Source organism: Momordica charantia, assembly GCF_013281855.1.
Source record: "Momordica charantia cultivar OHB3-1 chromosome 5 unlocalized genomic scaffold, Mcharantia_2.0 BLBB01000005.1, whole genome shotgun sequence".
Classification (NCBI taxonomy): Eukaryota; Viridiplantae; Streptophyta; class Magnoliopsida; order Cucurbitales; family Cucurbitaceae; genus Momordica; species Momordica charantia.
Genome location: NW_028275163.1, coordinates 24,929,882 through 24,945,516, shown reverse-complemented (window position 1 = coordinate 24,945,516; position 15,635 = coordinate 24,929,882). Strand labels below are relative to the sequence as shown.

Below are 15,635 nucleotides of genomic sequence, written 5' to 3'. Positions count from 1 at the left end.
TTTCTTATGATTTTACCAGTCAAAATGATAAAATAATATAACAAATAAAATTAAAAATTAAATTCTATATTATATCAAAAAAATTAAATTTATATAACAAATAAAATTTTTTTAGTTTAAAGTTTTAGAGAACAAAAAAAACAATAAATATCTACCAGACATATTTTTCATATTTTTTTAATAATACATACCGGAAATATTTACCAATTTACGTTTCTTCTTTCTATAAAAGAAAAAGAATAAAAAGTAGTTGTCATACACAAAAATAAGATATAAATGTAATCATGTTTTCATTTATTAAAAAAGAAGATTAAAAACCAAAAAATAGAAAATATAAACTTTACTCCATCGCTTTTATTTGATTATGCAAACGTCTCTTTCACGTAGATTTATCATGTTGATGCTATGAAGATTTAATCTCATACTACTTTTAGGAAAAAAAAAAATCACTTTAAGATACATATGAAATATCAAATTTGAAGTATTCTCATTATTAGCGAGTAGTTATAGTTATCCAAATGCATGGATAGGACAAATCAATTTAAAAAATCTAAATTTCAATTACATGCAAAAAAAAAAATTTGAACTGCAGAAGTCTTATTTTCAAGTACAACAATTGTCTAGAACCGTACGCAATACTCAATTCTGGTTTTATCTTGGACTCGATATTCTTAGTTCAAATACAAATGCAATATTTATCATCCCCAAATCTAACTCTTCTCGATAATTTTAAAATTTAATTAATATTGTTGACTAATAAAGTAATATAATTTATTATTTGATTAATCAACTATAAAGATAAGAATAAATACAGAATATTTATATTTTATTTATATTCTGAACTGGATGTAGGTTTTTTTCTCTAAATATTAATAATCTTCTATTTGAAAAAATTTAAAATGGTTAGTTAAAAATAATAAAAAGATATATTCATCTATTGTATTCTCATTTATCATTTTAAAATAAACTTTATGTACACAATATGAAAGAAATTATACATATTTTACGAAATTATACATATGACTAGTTATTATGGTAACGGTACCTCATTTTTCGTAGTGAAATTGGGGGGTGTTACAGTTATCACAGTTCGACTCTCTCGATGATAACGACTCCCTCGAGAATTGTAATACAGTAATCTAGAGATACTTTAAAATTTGTTATCTTATATTTAGTGTGCACATATGTATGGGAAAATACAAGTAGCTTATGAAGATTGGTCCAATTTTTAGAGGTTAATCCCATAATTGAACCTAGAAGCTGATAATTTCTAATATATTATTATGACCCAGACGCTCATCCATGACAAAGAAAAAAAAAATTTGAACAGAAGCCGAGAAGATACCACAAAAATATAATGGAAGAAATGGCTTACAGTTTCTCGAATGACATCCTCGTTTTCCATTCATACTAGAGGATTTGGTTCCATGAATGTTATCATCTTTCAAGCCAACTCAATTTTTTCATGCGATTGGCAGCGACTGAGATAGTCATGTGAATTAGAAAAGAAATGAAACAGAGGTCATGGTACGTACCTTACTCCAAAATAATCCCTGCAAATCATACCCGCCCGTTTCATAAAGTACGCCATCGAGCTCCGCTGCAGCAACAGCAGATCGCTGAAGATAAAAAAGATAATAATCTTGCAGTTAAAGAAATTATAAGCAAATGAAAGTTTGAAGGATCTATCCTCCAAAGAAACGGGAAAAAAAAAGTTTGACGTATCTATATCCAAGGTTAATTCAAGCATTGCAATATCCAATCATTATACTAGAAAAGAAAACGCCAAGAAAATTTTGTTTGTCACACAGGTAGATAAAACTTAGAATTGAACGTTAGAGGGCAGGCATGCCAAAAACATCTTTTACCCTTTGTAGCTTTGACCTTGCGCTTGTACAAATCCATCATCCATGATCTCTTTTTCAAAAAGTCCGCACCCACGCCTCGAATATTTCTAGGTAGGTGTTAATTAGAGACCGTTGACCTTATCCAATAGGGCCACCCCTTGGCAGTTGATCCATGTCCATGATCTAAGTCAGAAGCATTCAATGTCATTTCCACCACCAATAGCAAATAATTTGTTACGAGTGGTAACTCCGCCCAGGCTTCCCTTTCCCACATTTAAAGAAGGGCACAAGGTCCAATAATCATTCTCTCGGTTATATGATTCAACTTCAACGATAAAGATTGAAAATGTGAGAAATTATTTGGTTATACAAACTAAGACATCCGAGAAGGAGAAAACTAGTAAAAGCTCGTCTTATACCATGCATAACCATTACCAGCACCAAAAACATGAAGCTTACCGTTCAATTTGTTCCTAAACTGCCCCCTCTTCATTTGAGTTTGACAAAGAACCCAAAATCATACAACTCTTTAACTCCTGGATTTCTTCTTCTGCGGCTCTGCCTACAACTGCAAAAAGAAGTTAAAAATTCTCCCATAAATCATACAATATAAAAGTTACAGCAAGAGTTGCTGTCCGCCCTTGAAATATTTTCATATTTTCTAGAAGGGTCACAAGGGAGGCGTTGTAGATGAAGATAATGAACTAGTTAAAAAGAAAAGTTACTTAAAACACAAATAGGAAAAAGATTGTCAACCAAATGTAGTAGGGTCGGGCGGTTAGTTCATGAATAGTCGAGGTGCGTGTAAGCTGGCCCGGACACACAGATATCGGAAAAAAAAAAAAAGAGAGAGATAGAGATTGTCAACCCTCATCCTCACAGAAGCATGCATCATTTTGCAAACCTTCAGGAAACCAACTTCAAACAGTAAACTTGTTGGAAAATGTCTTACCATTTAACCCATAGTGTTTGTCGACTTTCTCAAATTGCGAATTACAAAATAACTAATGCAAAGTGCAAACTCTCAGCTAAAGGAAATTGCGTAGACAGTTGTTTAAAAATTATCTCCTACATGGAAGCCTTCTTTAGGATCAACAACATATACCTTATACCATCCATGTAGAGAACCATCATTCTCTTTAGTTATGTATGGTCCACCTATGTTTTAATTAAAAAACATGAAGATATTAGATTGTTGAATGTGACCAAAAGCACAGACATGCCAATGGAATAAAGATAGCTTATGGTAGTGAACTTTCGGAAGTGTAGCCTACACAAAAAGTTCTCCACTTCTTTGTAAATTGTTGTAAACATGGAGCCGCTGCTTGAGATGCTAATAAAGAAATAAATTTATTTGTCTGGGTACGGCCTAGCTCTAGGGGCTTAAATTTTTGTCCGTAAACAGGTTTGAACTGATTTTCTAACAAAGGGTGGCATGGCACTGATCAAATAGATACCATCAGGAAAATAACGTTTTCTTGGAGATGATCACTGTCTCTTTACAATCATGCAAATTAGGAGAAATAGACAATCATGCAAATTAGGATAAATAGAACAAGCAAGGAAATATTCATGTAAAACCTGAGCGGGAATGCGGGATTAAGTGTTCTCTCTAAATCATCAGTAGTCCTCCCATACAGATTAATATTCATCTGACCAAAACTAACTGCCTGAAAGATAACATGCATTTTTTGGCTGCTAAAGTTGAATAGAAACAAGGAGAACCAGGACCAATGATCTTCACATATGAATACTGTTGAGCGGGCAAACAGATAGATGGAAAGCAAACCTGTTAGTGATCAGAAGACAAAAATTGAAACAAAACAAAAAAAAATCCTATATCCAAATGATCATAAAGTGAAGAGGTGAGGAAAATTGTAAGAAGAACAAAATATTGGTGGATATCACACCATGTGATTTCAAGCAAAATAAATGACAATCTTTGAGCAATCAAAATGTTGAAGTGTAAATATAAAACTATTGAAAGAAGTAAAAGAAAAAAAAAAGGAAAGAGAAGAAAATAGATAACTAACCAAATAGCTGTCTGGAAAGAAATTCCTTCATGCTGCTGTTCTTGGAGCCAAATATTATGCTTCCAAGGCGCGTTCAAATTTCTGGTAACTGCAACAACATTCAGTGAAGTAGGAAATCCACCAGCACTTTTTTTAGACTTTGGAACTCTCCTCCCTGTTTTCATTGTTTTTTACGGAGAAATGAAAGTAAAACTAGTCAAAATCATAATCTGAAAGTAAATTGCACATTGAAACCAAAGGCATACGCAGCCTGCACAACTACAAATTCATCCAACAATTGCATTCACTGTCCACTTTAACTATCTCTTGATTTTTGCTATGACAACATAATTTTTTTAATAAAAGGTAGGTTCTTAAGTGGAAAACCACATTTAGTCCACAAAATTCATTGTACTATTGGCTTTACAAAACTGCAAAAAAAAAAAAAAAAAAAAAAAAAGTAATAATGATAATAACAGATTGACCTTTTGTGATTTATATTTGGTCAGAGTCGATTACTAATTGGCCTGAGTTCACCATAAGATAGAAGTCCTATATAATATACATAGCATGTAAAAATGATTGAAGAAGAAGGTAAAAATCAAACACTCAATGCTGAAAGAACCTTTCGCATGCAATAGAAAAAGAACGACTGAAGCTACATTGACTACAAAGCAACAATATAAAACAAAATTATGTCAAAATGCACAAGGATTCTTCAAACACGACGTACTTCAAAACATGATCGTAGAGCAAAATGCAAATTACAATTCGTTTTAAAAGAAAAATATTTAAATTATCGCGGCTATTTAACTAATTTGAACTGATACCTAGTAATACATCCGAAATTGCATTTGAAAAATACGTAGCAGACTTCGCCAGTGATTCTTATCCTCTCAGAGGAAAAAAATCCGCAAGCATTACTAGGATAACCACACTTGGAACAAGAGAGATAATAAGAATACGCGCACTTCCACCACCACTAGGTTTTTCGAGCGCTAAGAACGTAAAACCAGAAATCCATAACCTCTTAACTATAAAACAAGAATTATGTCCATCATTTTCAATCTAAACAACAGAATCATACGAGATTCTCGGAATCTGAACAATTACCTTGCTCATCGGCGACCGATTCAAATGAAGACCTCACCATCGGAACAAAGAAAATTCACAGCGATGGACTCAGATTGAGTTCTCACTTTCTGCTTACTCGTCCTTCTACAAAATCTAAAATGATCAAATTATTCAAGCGATAAAGTTCCCTTTCACTCTCTCGCAGACTCTCACACGATCACCAGAGAGACTCGTATCCAGCGACTGCAACTTTCTCCGCGGGATCGCATTTGCCGCGAAAACTCAAAACGGAGCGCGAATGAGAGTGAGACTCGTCCGCGTCTTTTCATTTTTCATTTTTTTCATTTTTTTTTTCCTTTTTAGTTCAGAAAAATGCCCCGGTCCTCTTGGCTTAACAACGACGCTGGAGAGAGAGACTCTGTTGCTTAGTTGGCACTTTCAACGGTCCTAATTTTGTAATCCAACGGTCCAGATAAAAAACAACGAAACGAACATATTTTGGGCGAGGGACACAATGTAATACGTGCACGCTGTTGAAAGGTCGAAGAAAGAGTCAAAACTAACTTTAAAATTAAATTTAAAAAATTAAAAATTAAAAAGAAAACCCTTGCCCTAACGATTTTATTCGGTACAAGGACATGAGAACTACGAAACCAAACACTCCCGTAGCAGCAAATTGGGGAGGGAGATGACCGTGGCGTATTCTGCAAGCTTTCACTCAGCGGCAGCTCGAACGTTTGTAATGGCGATTGATAGGGTTTAAACGAAGACCTAAAAATTATTCAAGAAATGGACATGGATATCGACGATAATTCGACCGCCAAAGGTGTTTGATAATTTTTATTATGTGTTTTTGTCTTTTCAGATTCGTCGTTAACGATTGAGATTCTTTCGTTTGCGATTTTTGACTTGATTAGTGTGTGTATTTAAAGGAAAGGAAGGGCAAGAGAAGCTCATAATGGTGATATTAGTTGGTGCACCAGGAAGCGGCAAGTCCACCTTCTGCGAACTCGTAATGGGTTCCTCTTCTCGCCCGTGGGCTCGAATTTGCCAGGTTTCTCTGTGACAATGAATTCTATCTGTTTGATGAAATGCTTCTTTACACTTCAGTTTATCAGTGACAGTGTAGTGTAGTGTAGTTCGTGTTCGATTTCATAGTTGAGAATTCTGGGCTGGGCACATTTGGAGTAGTTTTATGGATCTTGATGTTCTTCCACTTTCCTCTGCAACATGTCACAATAAACTTGTTTTTTCAGGACACCATTGGAAATGGCAAGTCTGGAACCAAAGCACAGTGCTTGAAGAGCGCATCAAGTGCATTGAGTGATGGAAAGAGTATATTTGTGGACAGGTGCAATCTTGAAATAGAGCAGCGTGCAGATTTTGTAAAAATTGGCGGCTCTGGAGTGGATGTACATGCTGTTGTACTAGATCTTCCTGCACAGCTCTGTATCTCTCGTTCAGTTAAGCGGACCGGTCATGAAGGGAATTTACAAGGAGGAAAAGCTGCTGCTGTTGTGAATAAAATGCTGCAAAAGAAGGAATTACCCAAGTTAAATGAAGGGTTTACTCGCATAACGTTTTGTCACAATGAGACCGATGTTCAATCTGCTATAGATACGTACAAATCACTTGGTTTACATGATACGCTTCCACATGGATGTTTTGGACAAAATAAATCAGACAATAAAGTACAACTTGGCATAATGAAGTTCTTAAAGAAAGCAGACAATCCTGCTAAGACATGTTCTAGTGCCAATGCCATTAAGGATTCTCCAAATCTGCAAACTTCCCGGGAAAATAGCTACTCTTGTGATAAAAAGGAAGAGCCTGCCTGCACAATAAGGGGCAATGTCGATAAAGAGTCAGAGAAAGGCGAAAATCCAGGTGTAAGATCGTTAGGAGACAGTATTTCTCGAAGTGATCCTCCAACCCTTGCATTTCCGTCAATTTCGACATCGGATTTCAAGTTCAGCCATGAAAAGGCTGCTGAAATTATTGTTGAGACGGTTGAGGAATTCATGGATAAGCTTGGAAATGCCAGACTTGTTTTAGTAGACTTGACTTATGGGTCAAAGATGTTGTCTTTGGTTAAAGCTAAAGCAGCCAAGAAAAAGATTAATTGCTCCAAGTTTTTTACATTCGTTGGAGATATAACTAAACTCAATTCAGAAGGTGGATTGCGCTGCAATGTTATAGCCAATGCTGCAAACTGGTATGCTTGTGAGATATTTATGTTTCCTTTCCTATGCAGAGAGTAGATTTTGCCCCAGGCCAATGTCATAGAATTCCAATCATTTGAAGTCTTTGAGATCTTGTTAAATAATGTTTGAGAAAATTATGGCACTTTCATATCATGGTTTTGTTACCTGCTATTTGAACTCTGCATTTGATTGAATTCCTTTATCTATTCAAGATACTTTCTCCAGTTGCCCTTACATTCTGAACTATATCTATCAGCCATCAGGTACCAGGCCTAGAGAAAGATCTACGGAAATAGGGATATTCTAAAGCCTTAACGTCGGTGTTCTTATGTGGATGCTTAATTTTTTTTATCTTTAATTTTACCCTCCCTGTGATAGTATGTGTAAGATCTATCGGCCTGTTTTATCTTTCTTCTTAAAACTTGAGGAAAATTGATTTTATTAGGTGATATGTTTGTTAAAATCTGTATTAGGAAGAGACTGAATAAAGATATTTTGTGCAGGCGACTGAAACCGGGGGCTGGTGGTGTCAATGCTGCAATTTTTAGTGCTGCAGGTCCGGGTCTGGAAGTGGCAACTAAACAACAAGCGAACTCCCTTCGACCCGGCAATACCGTCGTTGCTCAATTGCCCTCAACTTCTCCTTTGTTTAATAGGGAAGGAGTAACCCATGTCATACATGTTCTTGGACCAAACATGAATCCACAGAGGCCAAATTATCTCAACAATGACTATGATGAAGGTTGCAAACTTCTCCGTGCCGCTTACTCTTCCCTATTTCAAGGTTTTATTTCAATAGTAGAAAACCAATTTAAGTCGGTGAAGGGAATTCAGAAACACCTTGGCTCGGCGCCTTCAGAATCAGAAAAGCACTCCGAGGACAGCCCAAGAAGTACTTTCCCGAGTTGCGATCACAAGTTTAAGAGAGAGGATGTGCAGAATCCTGAAAGAAGCAAAAAGTGGAAAGGATCTCAGGATTCAGCTGAAGCATTCAACCAAAATAACAATACGATTGTCCACAAAATGAGTAAGCACTGGGGATCATGGGCACAAGCACTCTACAATACTGCAATGCATCCTGAGAGACATGGCGATACAGTACTGGAGTTATCAGATGATGTTGCAGTACTGAATGATATCTATGCAAAGGTATTTTTCTTTCTTAGTTCTATTGATCCTGCCCTTGTTCTTTGATTGTTGAGTTGGATTTATTTACCGTCTCCTACTCTCTTAAATTTGAGCTTATTAAGAAATAAGAGATTGATTTTAGACTTATTTTGCAGGCACATAAGCATCTTCTGGTAGTGGCTCGGTATGAAGGCCTCGATCAACTAGCCGATGTACGGAGAGAACACCTTCCATTGTTGAGAACGATGCACGATGTGGGTTTGAAGTGGATAGATAAGTTCTTTCATGAAGATGCATCATTAGTTTTTCGCCTCGGATACCACTCGGTAGGTCACTAATACAATTGGGAGCCAAATACATACCAGAAATCCTGATAGGCAAAGTGTTCTGTTTACTTCCTTGCAGGCTCCATCCATGAGGCAGCTGCACCTACATGTTATAAGCCAGGATTTCGACTCAAGTCATCTGAAGAACAAGAAGCATTGGAATTCTTTCAACACCGATTTCTTCAGAGACTCGGTAGACGTTATGGACGAAGTCGGTAGCCATGGAAAGGCAAGCATCAAGGACGACGAGAGCTTGATGTCTATGGAGTTGCGTTGCAACCGATGCAGAAGTGCACATCCCAACTTACTCAAATTGAAAGCACATATTTCAAAATGTCGAGCGCCTTTCCCTTCCACACTACTCGAGGGCAGTCGTTTAGTGATTGCACCAAGTAATACTCATGACTCTCTATCGTAGTTTTAGTGATTCTACTCGTACAAAACTTTTGTTGTAAATATTATTAACTGAATAGTTTTGGTGGTTTGTGTTACTCTTTTGATGGCCTCATGAAGCATGAGTTAATAGTTAGATTCACCTAAAGAAGTACCTCACTTCACTCAAAAAGGAAGTTGGAGTAGGGCTCTGAACCACGAGTCTACTTTTCTTTCATTTTTTTAGAGCAGTATAACTCTTACTTGATCAGATCGTTCCTAATTATTTTAATTGAATAATAAATTTAATATCTATAAATCAATCTACAAAATATTGATTTGAGCATAGTTCAAGTAATTATGTATTTAAGGTGTATTTGAAAGTGATAGTAGAAGGAATGATTTTGAAAAAGAAGATTAAGTATAATTTATTTTCTAAAATCACTATCTAAGTGATACATTAAAAATTAATTTTAAGTGATTTTAATTTTTTTAAAATCAATTTTTTAAAGTTGAACACCCTCACTTCATTCATAATAACATGATAAACTATAACGGTAGAATTGTATATGAGCAAAAATAAATTCAATCTATCAAAATAAATAGCAAAATATTTTTTATTGCAAAATAAAAAAATCGGCAAACTAGTCTTTTGCGATCGAGGACAAGACAAAAAGGAACATTTCAATTTTTGGTAGGTCCCACATAAAAGGACATAGGATAATTAGAAAGGATATCATTTTTAAAAGTCGGCCTCTAATGCAAAAGTGAACCTGTCATTGTAAACGTTAATTCATGGTTATAGAAAGCATCCAAGAATACCTCACCTTTTTCCAAAGCCAACTTCTTTCCTCGAAGAATACTTTTTTAAGTAAACTGAAAAAAAAAAAAGTAAAAATGAAAAAGAAAGAGAAAAAATGGAGGAGAAATTTTAATATCCGATCTACTTGACGAAAATAGGAATAAATGTTGATCTTCATTTTTGTATTCCTATCATTTATTAAAACAACTAAAGAATGATATCTGACTTTTAAACTCCCAAAAATTGAAAATGATCATTTTCATTCATTTTCTCAGGTAATGAATGTCATTCCGTTACTTTTTAAAATTAAAAAACTTTCAAAATATATTTTAACCAGTTAGTTAGGTTCATGGCATTAGTTATTGATATTTATTTACATTTTGTAATAACTAATAATCCTCTAAATTTTAACATCTTCAAACAAACAAAATCTCTAAATTTTTAGCTTTCTATTTAAACGTCAAGTATAGCTCAATAGTAATTGATATATATTTTTTCACTCGAGTTCGGGAGTTAGATTTCTCCAAAATAAAGAAAGAAACAAAACTTTGATTTAAAAATAATTTTGATTAGATATAATAATAAATTTTTCAGTGTTGTAAAATAGCAGCCCACGGTGTTTATTTAGTGGGAAGTCATATCCAACAGAACTGGAATTGGAAGTACTCCGACAAATTCCCCACTGAAAAAGAAAAGCCAATCTCGTCCGACATGCCTTGTGATGAAAAGAACCTTCGAGGACACAACATATGAATGAATCCTCAAAACGCCATAGAAAAACCAAGAAAAACTTCAGCCACTTCGATTTAAAAATTATTTACATTTTGACTTAATTTTTAATATAAAAAAAGTTGGAAAAACTTTGTTGGAGCTATTCAATTTCAAATATTGTAGCTTTTTAATCCTTTTCAATTAAGTATTACAAATGAAGAAGGATCTTCCAATGCCATGTCATGTGTTGTTTTTAATGAAACATCACGTGAGGAGCACGCGCAACACTCGCAATTGCTAAATTTTCTTTCTGAAGACTCCAAAGGGAGAAGCAAGAAAAAGAGAAAATGGAACCCGGAAAATATTGTTCTTAATAACAAAAAGTTCCAAGGAATTTACACCAGAAAATACTTGTTTTTCTAATACAATCTTAAATCACTCTTTTTTTCCTTTTTTTTTTCTTTTTTCAGCTGAATATGATGACACAATAACAAGAAAAATGTTGCAGAATTGTTCCAATTGCACCAAATTTTACTGAGGATTGGGAGGACGGCTGTTGGCAGCAGAGACTCTCGAGCCCCATTCCAAAAGCTCTTTGCTGGTATCATCCTTATGAGCAATTACCTCAATGAAACACAAGCTGTCCTTCTTGGCTTCTGTAGCTGTTTCAATGGCCTCCACAAGCTCTTCCTCGCATCGAACCTGCATCGACAGAAATTTGTTCACAAAACTCGAATTCCATCCCAAAAACATTCATCCGAAACCAACGAGTTCGATATCAACTCACCTTCGTCGTCCAACACTTTCCTTCCCCGTTGTGGATCGCATCGACCAACGCAGTGTAGTTCCAGTTCTTTATCACATTGTAAGGCCCGTCGTGGATCTCGACTTCAATGGTGTAACCACCATTGTTTATCAAGAATATGATGGCGTTCTGCCTGCATCGGATCATGGTCGATATGTCTTGTGCAGTCACCTGTAATGTAAAGTAGTACGGATCGATCGTCAATGTTTTTCTTCAACAGCCTCGAGTATCAAAGTTTGATCAAACCAATTAATTACCTGAAAGCTTCCATCACCAATACAAGAAATTACTCTTTTCTCTGGTACAGCCTGTGCATATCCAAGAGTGGCACCAACTGACCAACCAATAGAACCATACTGCATTTGGAACTCATATCTGCAAACAAACAAAAAACAAAGAGAACAAAAAAAAAATTCACTTTTTAGGATCTGAACATAATGTTTGAATAAATAAGTTTTGTATAAACAATGGCTTACCCGCATCCTTTTGGCAATCTAAGTTTCTGGCAGTTAAACCAAGAGTCCCCTGTTTCAGCAATCACAGCCGTTTGATTACTGAGCATCTTCTGAATGTGTTGGAACAAAACATTGACTCTCAATGCCTCTCTTGGCTCAGATTTCATCGGTTGGCCTTCAGGAACAAAGATCCTGTGGTAGTTTTCATAGGCAGTGATGTTGTTCTTCACCCGCTTTGCAAGTGCTTGGAGGAAATCTTTCATTAGAACACACCCAAATGTCGGTCCATTGCCGATGGTCACGCGATCGGGCTGCACGATGATCGCCTTCTCTCTTTTGAGCAACAGTGAGTACCCAACAGAGCTGTAGTCGTTGAAAATTGGCCCTGCAAACACATACGCATCAGCAGACTCGACGATCTCAGCGCAGAAGGAGGTGCTGACAGCGCCCCAGTAAGTTCCGATGAAGTGAGGGTGGTACTCGGGGACGAGCCCCTTGGCCGATGGCATCACGGCCAAGGCGTAGCCACAGGCATCAGCGAGCTCCACAAAGGCGCCACACGCCTTGGCAACTCGCATCTTAGGCCCACCAACAAGGACTGGCTTCACGGCTTTGTTCAAGAAATTTGCCGCCGCCTCCACCGCAGCCTCTAGTCCAGATGGATTGCTCACTCTGTTGCAATGCCATTACAGTAATCATTCAATCATTTCAAATCTTAAGTTCCTCTCTAAAATGGCATAGTAAAATTCAGGTTATAAACACTACTTTTTACCTAAATTTCTTTACCTCTCTTTGGAGTAAAGAAAGTTTAAGAAATAATTTTGAACTCCGTGATTTGAGATCAAAAAATGATTTAAAATTTTTTATGCTGTTTGGAACTTGAAATTAATTAAATTAAATTTCTTGGTTTAGATATTAGCAGAAAAGGAAAAGAAGGAACATTTGACTGATCTGGATTTTAATCTAAATTTATTAATTACTTTTTAAAACATGACACGGTTAAAGGTAATTTATTTTGAAATTTTATGAAATCAATCCGAACATTTTGTTTCGGAAAATTTTTTATGTAAAAACAGAAATCCCATAGATTGAAAATCATTCACAGTCAAATTGCAGAATTCATTTGAAAGTCCAAATTTATTGCTTATTTTTTATTTTTTATGTAAAAACAGAAATCCAATAGATTTCAAATCATTAAACAGCGAACTCATTTGAAATCTTTCAAAATCCGAGGTAACAAAGATAGCATTAAGGAACTTACTTGGGAGACAGTGAAAATGGAACTGGATCGCGGCTGAAGGTGGGATGGGGAATCCCAGGCAAGTTACAACTGATGCTTATATAAACAGGTTTGCTTTCTTTCAGGGCAGTTGAAATGGCAGTATCAATCAACTCATGTGCATCTTCCAGATTATTCACAACCGCCTAAACAAACCAAAAAAAAATCCAAGAAATTCCATCAAGAACAGTTCATTAATCCACAAGAATCTTTAAAATGTTGTATTCTATTTGTACCTGAAAGCAAGTGACGGTTTGAAAGCATCTAAGTTCTTGGCTGAAGTCAGGGAGGCCGATGGTGTGGTGGAGGATTCTGTTGGTTCCGTAATCGTTGGAGTTGGGACCACCGACGACGCAAATGAGCGGCAAGTTCTCACTGTACGCGCCGGCGATCGCATTCAGAACGCTGAGTCCGCCGACGGTAAACGTGACGACGCACGCGCCGACGCCGCGGGACCTCGCGTAGCCGTCGGCGGCGTACCCGGCATTAAGCTCGTTACAGCAGCCGATGTTGTTCAGCCCGGGCTCGGCGATTAAATGGTCGAGAAGCGTGAGGTTGAAATCGCCGGGGACGGTGAACACATCGGTGACGCCGATTTGGACGAGGCGGCGGGCGAGGTGGCGGCCGAGGGTGGCCTCCGACGAGTTAACGACGGCGGAGGAGGGGACGGAATTTTGGATGGTGCAAACAGAGCCGTTGGATGGGCAGCAGACGGCGCTGTTGGGGGGCTTGCAGGTGTCGAGGGAGCCGATTTTGATGTCCATTGACTGAGGAATAAATCGGGGATTTTGGGAAGGCGACAAGAGAGATGGGGATTTTAGGATTTTAGAGAACGGTGGTTTTGAGCGATGAGATGCCGAGGAATTGAGATGGGGGTTTATATACAACTGATGAAGAGGGGGCAGTGGCGTGGGAGTGGCTATGGGTGGCAACTGGCGACTGGCAAGTGGAAGATGAAACCATTTACAGAGGAAAATAGCGGTTTTGAAAAGGGAGTATTTTTGGAGTGCGGTGATCTCTGTGGATTCTCATGGGTTGGAATCTGTAATCATTGTGATTGGAGTTTCGCGAGTAAATTAAACAGACTAATTACTTCTCGCTTTTCCCTTCCTAATTTGCTAATAAACTATCAATTTTTTTTTCTATTTAGTTATGTGATTTAAATAGTAATTGCTATGACTTATTAGGAACATTTTAAATGTTGTAAACCTCCTTGTCTTTAACTTCAACAAAATATTAATAGTAATATTGATAAAATATTGGTGTTGATAGATATTTCTATAAATTTGTAAAAATAAAGAATTTATAATAAATATATTTCACTTTTTTAAATAAATTAAAATTATTAATATTAATATTAGGTTCATATCAGTTATGTTTTGTTGATATATTTTTTTAATCTTTTATCGATTTTTGGTGATACTATGAAAATGGGTTCATCGCTATGTCAATGTCAAATCCTGGACATATAGAAATGTCGACGTGTCGATAAAAATTTAATATCCTGGTTATGGAATAAAATCAAGTGCAAGCTCTTCCTACTTACACATGTGTGTTCGAGCCTTAGCTTGGACATCGAGAGACAAAGAGGAAGAGCTTGTGATAAAGTAAAAGATCTTTGCATTGTCCATGGTGAACCTTTGAATGACAAAGCCTTGATTCTCAATTCTCTCTCGTTTAAAAGACGAGCCTCACTTTCAAAAAGTTTGCAATCTTTTGCATTCAAATTAAGTTCGGCACGACACTCATTCGAAGTTCTAACTTAAGCTTTGGAGTGTACATGGTCGAGTACCATACCTATGCAATATTCTATTTTCAGGTGCCAACATAGACTGTGTTAGATAGCTTGTGCCAACATAGTCGACATATAATAACAACAAATTTTACTAACCAACGTGGTTATAATATCTCTAATGGATTATAGGTAATGTATAAAACATTTTTAAAAAGTAATAATAATAACAATATTTTAATATATATTTCATATTTTATCAATCTTTTGACAATACTATAGAAATGTTGATTTGTTCTTCATATTAATATCGAACCATGGACATTTGAAAATGTTGACATGTCTACGAAAATTTAATAAGCTATAATAACCCTTATAATAAAACTTATAATATAAGGTATTTAGATTTTATTTTTTTTATTTTTTTTTAGGATCATTTCGAAAAGTTAAACGTGTTTGAGAAATCAAGATTTGTGGAGTCCATTTTGCTAATTATAAAAAAATCGGAAATAAATAAATTGAGATGAAAGTGGTTTTTCTTTTTTCTTTTTTCGGATAATGAGTCTGTTGGCATTTACTTAGCGCATTGCTGATAATGGGCATTAATCTTATTGTTGAAATAATGATCATATCGATATTAATTGTTGGGTGAATTTATAAAAAGACCTTAATCATTCTTGAGAGGTATTTCTTAGAAGATGTCCTAAGTCATGCACTTCGCGCTAAGTGATGCACTAAACATGCATTAAAACCAGTCTTAGAATATGCGAAAACACGCTATATAGGTCGACAAAGCTATTTTAGTGCAGCATAGGACGGAAATAGAACGGTTATAGGTGAACATGGCTCCACCAATAGTCTCACACACCATATAGCTCGACATGAGCT

At 36.1% G+C, this 15,635-nt stretch overlaps 2 protein-coding genes and 1 long non-coding RNA gene across 10 annotated transcripts; 1 reads left to right on the top strand and 2 right to left on the bottom strand.

The window, feature by feature from the left end:
* Positions 1 to 1,146: 1,146 nt before the first annotated feature.
* Positions 1,147 to 5,311, bottom strand: LOC111014965 (uncharacterized). Of its 7 annotated transcripts, none has more exons than XR_015790951.1 (6): positions 4,973 to 5,311; positions 3,881 to 4,034; positions 3,429 to 3,636; positions 2,307 to 2,415; positions 1,869 to 2,172; positions 1,147 to 1,619 (listed from the first exon to the last, which is right to left on the bottom strand). It is a non-coding gene; the product is annotated as an uncharacterized LOC111014965 (long non-coding RNA). The 7 variants fall into 7 exon arrangements; XR_015790953.1 differs by having other exon boundaries at positions 1,147 to 1,600; positions 1,869 to 2,030; positions 4,973 to 5,310; XR_015790952.1 differs by having other exon boundaries at positions 1,869 to 2,030; positions 3,429 to 3,600; positions 4,973 to 5,309.
* A 238-nt stretch (positions 5,312 to 5,549) lies between these two features.
* APTX (APRATAXIN-like protein) lies at positions 5,550 to 9,082 on the top strand. Of its 2 annotated transcripts, none has more exons than XM_088124339.1 (6): positions 5,550 to 5,759; positions 5,871 to 5,987; positions 6,190 to 7,148; positions 7,641 to 8,286; positions 8,421 to 8,591; positions 8,671 to 9,082. In XM_088124339.1, the coding sequence occupies exons 2-6, from the start codon at positions 5,892 to 5,894 to the stop codon at positions 9,007 to 9,009; spliced, it is 2,211 nt and encodes a 736-aa protein (XP_087980465.1). In that variant the 5' UTR covers positions 5,550 to 5,759; positions 5,871 to 5,891; the 3' UTR covers positions 9,010 to 9,082. The 2 variants fall into 2 exon arrangements, with proteins under 2 accessions (XP_087980465.1, XP_022145665.1); XM_022289973.2 differs by having other exon boundaries at positions 5,866 to 5,987.
* A 1,744-nt stretch (positions 9,083 to 10,826) lies between these two features.
* Positions 10,827 to 13,995, bottom strand: LOC111015108 (pyruvate decarboxylase 1). The gene is made up of 6 exons (XM_022290030.2): positions 13,252 to 13,995; positions 12,998 to 13,161; positions 11,758 to 12,408; positions 11,539 to 11,656; positions 11,264 to 11,452; positions 10,827 to 11,178 (listed from the first exon to the last, which is right to left on the bottom strand). Exons 1-6 carry the CDS (start codon positions 13,777 to 13,779, stop codon positions 11,008 to 11,010), a joined length of 1,821 nt encoding a protein of 606 aa, XP_022145722.1. The 5' UTR covers positions 13,780 to 13,995; the 3' UTR covers positions 10,827 to 11,007.
* Positions 13,996 to 15,635: the final 1,640 nt, after the last annotated feature.